The following is an 8,644-nucleotide window of genomic DNA, read 5'->3' on the forward strand; positions in this document are numbered from 1 at the left end:
TCATATTTTGTTGTTAAGTTCTTGTGCTATATTATTATATGTTTGAGCAATTAAGCCCAATAATAAGAGGCCAAAGTCCCCAACTATGTATTATTCTCATCTTGATTATCAAATGGAAGTCACACTATTTTTAATCATTAGATAGAGATAAATAACAATATAAAACAATAACAACATAAACATATATGCAAAGGAAAAAATGATAGATAATATATAGGAGGAAGAGGAAGAGAGATAAAATAGTAAGATAGAGCGATACCAACATAAGTTGAGAGAGAGAGAGAGAATTAAATATAATTATTTTTCTTAATAAAACAAATAGTCAAAATAAAATCATGGTTATAATGAAAAGTTAAAATATATTATATTTTAATTAATGAAACTAATAATTTAATTTTTATATTAAAACTCACATTTGTAAAAAAAATGAAATGTATTGAAATATAAAAATATTTTATAACTAAAACTAATTGTTTAATTTTACACAGTTAGAGAAGGCTTACTATTTAATGTTTTGTATTTCCAATTTTTTCACAAAATTAAGTAATTTTTAATTATGAAATAATATCTATATAATTTAATATGTACATTTGTAAATAATAAATAGATGTAATACATATAAATTTGATGTAATAAATAAGAAATAGAATATAATTATTTAATTTTAATACATAGTTAAACTTAACAATAATTTAAATATATTTTAGAATTGAATTATTATTTTTTTGTGGTTTTTTTTTTAATATATTTTTTAAATGTAAAATATAATGATTAATTTAATATTAAAAAATATATTTAAGTTTTAAATATATTTAAACTAAATCATAAATTGTTTAAATATAAAATAATAATAATAAATGATATAATTTACAAATTGTAACATTTATCAATTATACATATTACAAATACTATTATAAAATATAATTAAAAAATAATATTGTTTAATTTATTTTTACAAAAGTAAAATAATAGCAAAAATTTAACTAATTTTATTAAAAAAATCAAAATTAAAAAAAATAGAAATTCAAATACAAGCTATTGAGAATTAATATTGATTAGACATGTTGTGTGAGGTGGAAGATAAAATGATTGAAAAAAATAAAATTCTTATCAACTTGTCACAAAAATAAAGTTGTAATTAATGCATTCATTAATGCAAGATGAAGTTGTTAGAAAATATTTGTATTTCTGTTGAAGAAAATTAATTTTCTCCCTCACCAAAAATAGTATGGACCAATAGAATGAATAAAAAATTAGAAAAATATATACTTTTGAAGTTTTATATAATGTTTTAAATTCTTTGATTTGATTGGTGAGTGTTAATGTGATATTAAGATGACATGAATCCATAAGTATTCTCCTTGCGAGAACTAAGAAAACCTATATAAAATCCTCTAGCACTTGCTCGCACATCGATTAATTAAGAAGAACGGAAATGCTAGAATATCTTTTTTCGTTCTTATTTTTGTCCCAATCAAATTATAGTTGATGCAAGCAAAGCTAAATGCAAACTTTATTCTGAGCCGTTACTTTTAACCATGTTTTATATTTGAGCAGCATTATCCTAATCATATTCGATTTAAGAGGAAAATATCTGATCTTTGCAGTCCTGTCTTCGATTACGCGGAGCAGGCCGACCTTTTTTGATGGGAGGCGTCTAAGATTTGAGCTCTGCAACTCTCAATGACGTCTCTGCGCTTCAATCCAGTTATTGGTTATGGACCTCCGGTATGCCTCTTGTTCTTCCTTGACAGTCCACTTCATTACTGTTTTCCTTTAATTTTGTTCTACATGCTAATGATCAATTTTGGAAAATTTCAGAACCTAGTTATGCACAATATTGATCACAACTTGTGGTAGAATAATCCTAAAAGATTTGAGGACCCAAAAGAATGTAATTTGTAAAATACAATTACTACTAGACCAAACCCACAAAATCTTAAGCATTGTCCCTGGGCAGCATAGTTAGAAATCCATGAAGAAAACATTCAAGGGTTTTACGTAAACAAGACCGCGTATACTTTATAATCAGAGTATTTTTTGTTGAGGGCAGGGAAAACTTATAGGTAAAAAATTCCCTTCCTACAAGTTTAAATGGTATAAGTAAACTATATTTGTATGCACCGATTCTTATGAAGCAGTGAGCCAACTCTAAAAATAAATATACAAAGTTAACTGAGGATATTTTACTGAGAAAATGTCAATTAGCCAAAAAATTAGTCCGTAAAAGACACCGTGGTTGAGGGTTTTTTGAGAAGCTGACCACTCGGAGCAGTTGAGGTCAATGATTTTTTAGAGAAAAGTAAATGTATGAGGGATTCAACTGTCTCTGTAAATAAATTTCTCAGTTGGAGAGCTTCATGAATAATTTGCCAGTTGGCAAAAAACACAGGCTATAAAAGATAGGCTGGTTAAGGGTTTTTATGAAAGCTATTTAGGGTTTTGATGTTATTGTTTAATATTTAATCAGAAAAATTAAATGTAAGAGGGATTCAACCTGCAAACTGTAACCTATGCTCAGCAAAAATCTTGCTCATTTCTAAATCTGCAACCATTATTGTGGGTACAATTACTAGCGATCACTGATTTGCATAACTGAGTTTGGATTGAAGCGAATGCCAGTAGATGGTTCATTTATGGCTGTTATGTGGTGAAAAGGTATATAATGTTAAAGTGAAATTATGATAATTATAAATGTAAAGAAAATTACATAAAAATAGACTAAATAGAAATGAGAAAGCTAGTTAACTGTGAGTATGGTTAAAAGGTGATTGGTTATACATACAACACCATTATCGATAGACAATATCATTAATTAGGTACTAACAGTGGTCAATGTAATCTGATTTTGAGTTGGTGAGACTCAGGCTCAAATACTAACCAACCTTGTTAGAATGGCTCAACTAAATGTTAATATGCAAAGAATGCCCTCTGCAGGAAGTTATTGGAGGCCAGATACTATGAGCGACCTGTAGATTACATCTTATTGCAGGAAGAATTATTTATTCCCTGCAATGGTAAAGCTGCAATAGTCTCATATATGTATCTGCAAGAGAGATTGCCCCACCTAATTGTGCATCAACCTGGAATAGCATGTAACCACTTCTTGCAGTGCGTGACGTAATCTAGGAATAAGGCGTTTTAGAATATCAATAAACATGATATTGTTATAAGAAATTGTATTATGGCATCTAAAGGCTTATACCAGTGATGGTCAAATGGTTGATTACAGAAAAATAAGTTGAAAGAAAGATGGATTTGTAAAAAGGTATATAGGATAGCCAAGAATAATATAATATCCTCTGAGAGATTGCTAGCCTCTAGAAACTCTAGAATGTGAACTTTCCATCATTTATGCAATTGACCTGTTACCACTCTAATTTTTTAATTGCATTTTGAAATGAAGTCAAGTAATAGTAATATGCATGAGTAACAAAAGGAGGTTATAGGACTAGAAAGTGCAGTCAATGATGATGGCCAAAGCCTATTGAAATGTGAAGGTAAAGAGTCTTTACCTTTCCAGGTGGCTGTTTGTAGATTATCGTCAGTTAAAATGTGTGGGATCACTTGCTCATGATTGATGGTCTGTCTCATATAATCATATCATTGGAATTGAAAGTGGATGGGTTCCCACATTGATGGAGACAGGAATAGCAATAAATTACAGTTCAAAGCATGCAATTGATATAGATGTGCTAGAATAGCAGTTCGAAAAATAGAATTGTTGTTTGGGACCACATATGAAAACTAAGACGAATAAAAGAATTTTCTGTCCCTTGCAATTACCAAGGCTGCTTTTGTCACTTTCCATATACTTAGAACCTAAAGTAACTATACATCCTTCAGCATCCAATTGCCCAGCTAAAACTAAGTTTCTTTTAAGTTGAGGACATGTTTGACATCCCATTGCAACCAACTTTATCCATTGTTCAGTTTCAGTAGAATATCTCCTTTGACAATTATTATCACTAAGATAAACCTTACCAAAATTACTGCTCTGATAGTTTTTGAAATACTTCATTCACTAAGTGGTATGAAATGATGCTTTGGAATCAAGTTCCCTAACATCTGCTGTAGATTCTCCTGTAGTTAGAATAAGAGCACCTGCGTATTCTTCATATGCTGCATTTACTATATTTTCTTTTTTGGCTGATTTTCAGCAATTCCTCTTTATGTGGCTATTTTTACCACAATACCAGCAACTTATATTTCACTTTCTTGTTGGATTTTGATCTTCTTCAATTGTTATTCCTTCCTCTTTCATGAGATGTCCCCTTTAATACCACAGCTTCTTCAGATGAGGAACTTCGATGTTCTTCTCATTTCTTCGCTGAGGAGAGCTGGAGCAACATAATCAAACTTCAACATTGATAATTTTTTATTTTTGGGTACCAAGTTAATAATTGTTCTGACAAATCCTTTCCAATTATCGAGGAAAAAATACAAAAGCGAGATGACCTTGATATCCTCTTCAAATTTAATGTCAACAGAAATAATTTGGGTGATCAAGGTATTAAATTCATTCACATGGTTTGAAAAACTACTACTTCTTTCATCTTCAAATTAAACAATTTCTTCATTAAGAAAACTATGCTAGATGCAGAAGCCCTCTCATACATGTCAAGCAATTGATCCCATTAATCTTCTTCTGTCTTCTCCATTGCAACATAAAGCAAAACATTGCTGGCTAGAGAGAGGATAATGTTTGCCACAGCCTTCTTGTCCAAAACATCCCAATCCTCATCAGACATTTCTTAAGGTTTCTTTGACTTCCTGCTAACTTAATTGAGAGATCTCTTTGAATCAGAAGAGCTCATAATTGTGGCTTCCAAATTCTGAAATTCTCGCCCGAAATTGTTTCAATTCTCTACGTATCTGTCTCCTCCATCTCTGCTAAAAAGCAGTGGTACATCGGGATGCGTCTTCTGCATTTTTTATCCGATCCCATCCAAGGAACATTCTGAGAATGAGGGATGCCTTGGGAATATTTCAAAGGCATCCCCAAAATGCCTCATTTTTAGGGGACATCCCCGATTGAAGGGACATTTTGACCACCCAGGGGACAACTGGCCATCCCTAATTCCCAGTGCCTTTTTGCATTAAAGACACATTCCAAAATCTTTATTTTTATTTTTTTATTGTTTCCATGCAATATGTCAAGAATGGAATAGCGTAATCAGATAATTTAACTTAAGTTTGGTCAAATTGCTTCCATGTTTTCAAACCAAATGGTACTATCACTTCAAAGTTAAACACAATCTTCTCCAAACAATAATTGGAAAGGGGCAATTACCTTACAAACAACTTTGGATATGCAGATGCTTGACAAATGAAAGTTTTGAATAGCTAAAGAGTAACCTGTCCAATGTAATTTGGGTTTTTTTTGCATGAAACAAAAAACAACTGGCCAATAGTTAAATGGTACAATAAAGTAGAAACCTTTCTCTATATTTAAGGGATGTGCAGAAAGGCATCCAACTAAATAGAATGCACAGCTCACCTTAAGTTATTTATTTATTTATACAACACTCACAACATCTTGGGAGTTCCAGAACAATGGAAGCTGCAACATATACTCTCCAAAACCCCAAGGAAAAGCCGACTGCATCACCACATGTCGTGCAGCTCAAATTGAATCTTTGATACTGCAATAGTGTAATTTATACATCAATATGATTTTCCCAATGCTAATAAATGTATATTAGAAATTTCCATATAGATAAAATATCCCCCGCTAAAAAAATCCTGTCCCGAAATGTGCCCCACCATCCCTCTATTTGGGAGACTTGGTGAAACATAGCTTAAAAAACATCCACGCCCCTGATCTCAATTGTTGAGTAAAAGTAGTAGAGTGAAGATTGAAATAACCCCAAACAACAATTAGAATAACAGAGGCAATAAGAAAATTGACAAAACACGATAAATTATGTGGTTCATTTTTTAAGGCTACATCCACAGGAAAATAGGGTATTCATGTTTTATTATTCACAGTGGCAGTATCATGAGTTCTTCACCTGATACCTAGTTCCATCTTCAAATGTAGAGGCGAAGAGACAAAGAGTAGGGAAGATGAGAAGCTTTTTGTCTTATGTGATAGTTGAACCTCACCACCAATGGTACCTTCAACAATTGAGAAATGGGAACAATAGGAATTCGTAAGTGTCTTTTTAGGTAATGAATTAACAGACTCGTTCGACAGCTTTATGGCTTCCTTTTTATTTTTGCATAGTTCTTTATTACCCTTTTATCATATATGTAGTGTTTTGCAGTCAATATATATCGTACAATTTTCTGACAATGGCTCCTGCAGGCTAAATGGCAACACGGATTCATGTCAAAAACTTGCCGTTTGGATTTGATGCATGTTGTCATTCACAGCACATCTTGTCCCATAAAATTTTCAGCAGGCCTCTACCGTGTGAGTGGAAGCCATAAAAGATATATTCGACAGGGCAGAACACTTGCATATGCTAGTGGAAATAAACATATAGACAATTTAACTGATGTAAAGGAAGAAAGCTCAAATGAATCCAGACAAAATGTTGACATTGCAGTTGGCACATCTGATAACTTCAGTTCTTCTATTTCAGTACTGGCTTCTGATCCAAATTCAGAACCTCAAGCATCAGCTAGGAATCTGTCGCCCACGGGTGGAGATGAAAGTGATAGTGCCTCTTCTCAAACTGCAACTCAGAGGGTTGAATCTTACAATAAGTCAACATCAAGTTCAATGATTGCCCCAAACTCATCATCAGCCCCTTCTGATGTTTCTCAGACGGGGAATTCATCAGTTAAAACCCCACAAAGATCTTTTACTTCTGGGAAGCTCTCTGTTTCAGCACAGGAAAAGCTAAGAACTGCTCGCACCCTTTCAGGATTTGCAGAATCAAATAAGCCTGTAATGCCACAGCCAGGTAAAAATTTATTAGATGCCTTAAGGGAGGGTGATAAGCAAGGGAAGACTACTAAATTTGGGCAACCTGTTGTACCCACAAATCTGTTTGATGATAAAAAACGAGGCTCACCTGCTGAATGGGGAAAGTTTGTATTTACTGTGGCCCCTGGTCAGCTTTTTCTTTTACTATCATTTGTGTTAATCAGTTGCATCATGTTTGGGACGACATATTTAGTTTGGAAACTTGGAGCTATACACTACAACGAGTACTAAATGGCTGTGCTTTCCAAAGCCAATTTACACAACCTACTTTGTAGCTACTTGTGACAAATACCTGTGTATTTGTAAAGCATCATTTGGGATAGTTTTTCACCTTGAAGATTGCAATATTCAGTGTCCGATTTACCATAGCTAAAGAATTTATATGTTCTAGTATTTATATCAATTTGTTAGGTGCAAGAAAAACAATAGTTTATAAATTTTTTTATTGTTTGTGTAATTAAATATTCTTAATTACACTTTATTAAAGCTTATTTAGTATAATGCATACTTAGTAGTTTGCATTTTAGACACCCTTGCATCTTATTTTCGCACATAATGTAGAAGAAATTCCACTTTAGGTGGTGATAGTTGTTATCTAATTTCCACTTTATATGTGAGATTCACCTTTAGTGCTCTTATCATATTATCATTGTCACATTGTTGCATGTGTTGAACATACTTCACTAGACAATAGAAGATGATTCAGCTTTGGTGGACGTGAGTCCACATAGAGTGGGTGATAGGTTATCTCTTGCTTATCTCCTAATTATCTTGCATTGCCTATATATTCAGTTGTATAAATTATTGATTATTGGTCATTGTTGAATCTAGACAACTAATTGATCATATCATATTGTCTCTTTTGTGCTATTAATTGGGCTTCTAGATCTTGACATATTGTCTTAGAAAAATTCTTACACTTATTTACTCAAAAATTATTCTACGAAATTCCCTAGGATAGCATTTTAGTCCCTTTGGGAGGTGGTCAGTGATGCCTTGACAACCTTCATGATCATCAAGTACATAATTAGCCAACAAAACAAAATCGAAATATATAATTTCAAACATAAACCATCAGGTGGAGTGGTACTACTTTGAATTCTATTATATTCCAACTACCATAGGTGAGGTGTCATTTTTCGTGGCTTTGATGTAATCTCTTCTTTCCTATTGGAAATATGTTTTTCGGCACTCTGATATTTATGATTTTTGTGGAAGAAGTGCCTATACTCATCAAACACCTATTTTCTTAAACTTGTGGAATGACAAGATTTCATCTTTCACTAGCAAATTTGGACCTATTTTTCAATGCACGAGTGGTTGAAAGTTCGATACTTCAACATCGAAAGTCAAGGTTGTTAGAATTTCGTCGGTAGTTCGACGAACACCACCACTGTCAATTTATTGACGGGCTAGTCTGTCAAAAATCATCCCCATCTATGTCACATGGCAGTGTTAGACAACTAATTCAAAATGTCGAACTATTGACACCGGCTAGAGATGATTCAATGAGGTTGTTATACCATCGACAACAAACCCTGTTGAAATATCGACGCTTGTCAGAGATGCTTCGATGGGTTTGTCATACCATCGACGTTAGTCTATGCCGAAATATCGAGAACATCCAGAGATGATTAGATAGGCTTGTCATACCATCGATAGTAGGCCACGTCGAAATATCGATGACATCCAAAGTTTTAAAAAATT

At 32.9% G+C, this 8,644-nt stretch overlaps 1 protein-coding gene across 3 annotated transcripts; it reads left to right on the forward strand.

Annotated features, from left to right (window-relative positions):
• Positions 1–1,611: 1,611 nt before the first annotated feature.
• On the forward strand, positions 1,612–7,340 carry LOC149550580 (uncharacterized). Of its 3 annotated transcripts, none has more exons than XM_089793565.1 (3): positions 1,612–1,728; positions 6,044–6,171; positions 6,311–7,340. In XM_089793565.1, exon 3 carries the CDS (start codon positions 6,332–6,334, stop codon positions 7,166–7,168), a length of 837 nt encoding a protein of 278 aa, XP_089649691.1. In that variant the 5' UTR covers positions 1,612–1,728; positions 6,044–6,171; positions 6,311–6,331; the 3' UTR covers positions 7,169–7,340. The 3 variants fall into 3 exon arrangements, with proteins under 3 accessions (XP_089649691.1, XP_089649692.1, XP_089649690.1); XM_089793566.1 differs by having other exon boundaries at positions 6,044–6,155; XM_089793564.1 differs by lacking the exon at positions 6,044–6,171.
• The last annotated feature ends 1,304 nt before the right edge of the window (positions 7,341–8,644 follow it).

Source organism: Cupressus sempervirens, chromosome 7 (genome assembly GCF_028749045.1).
Source record: "Cupressus sempervirens isolate cs-2001-9-10 chromosome 7, ASM2874904v1, whole genome shotgun sequence".
Classification (NCBI taxonomy): domain Eukaryota; kingdom Viridiplantae; phylum Streptophyta; class Pinopsida; order Cupressales; family Cupressaceae; genus Cupressus; species Cupressus sempervirens.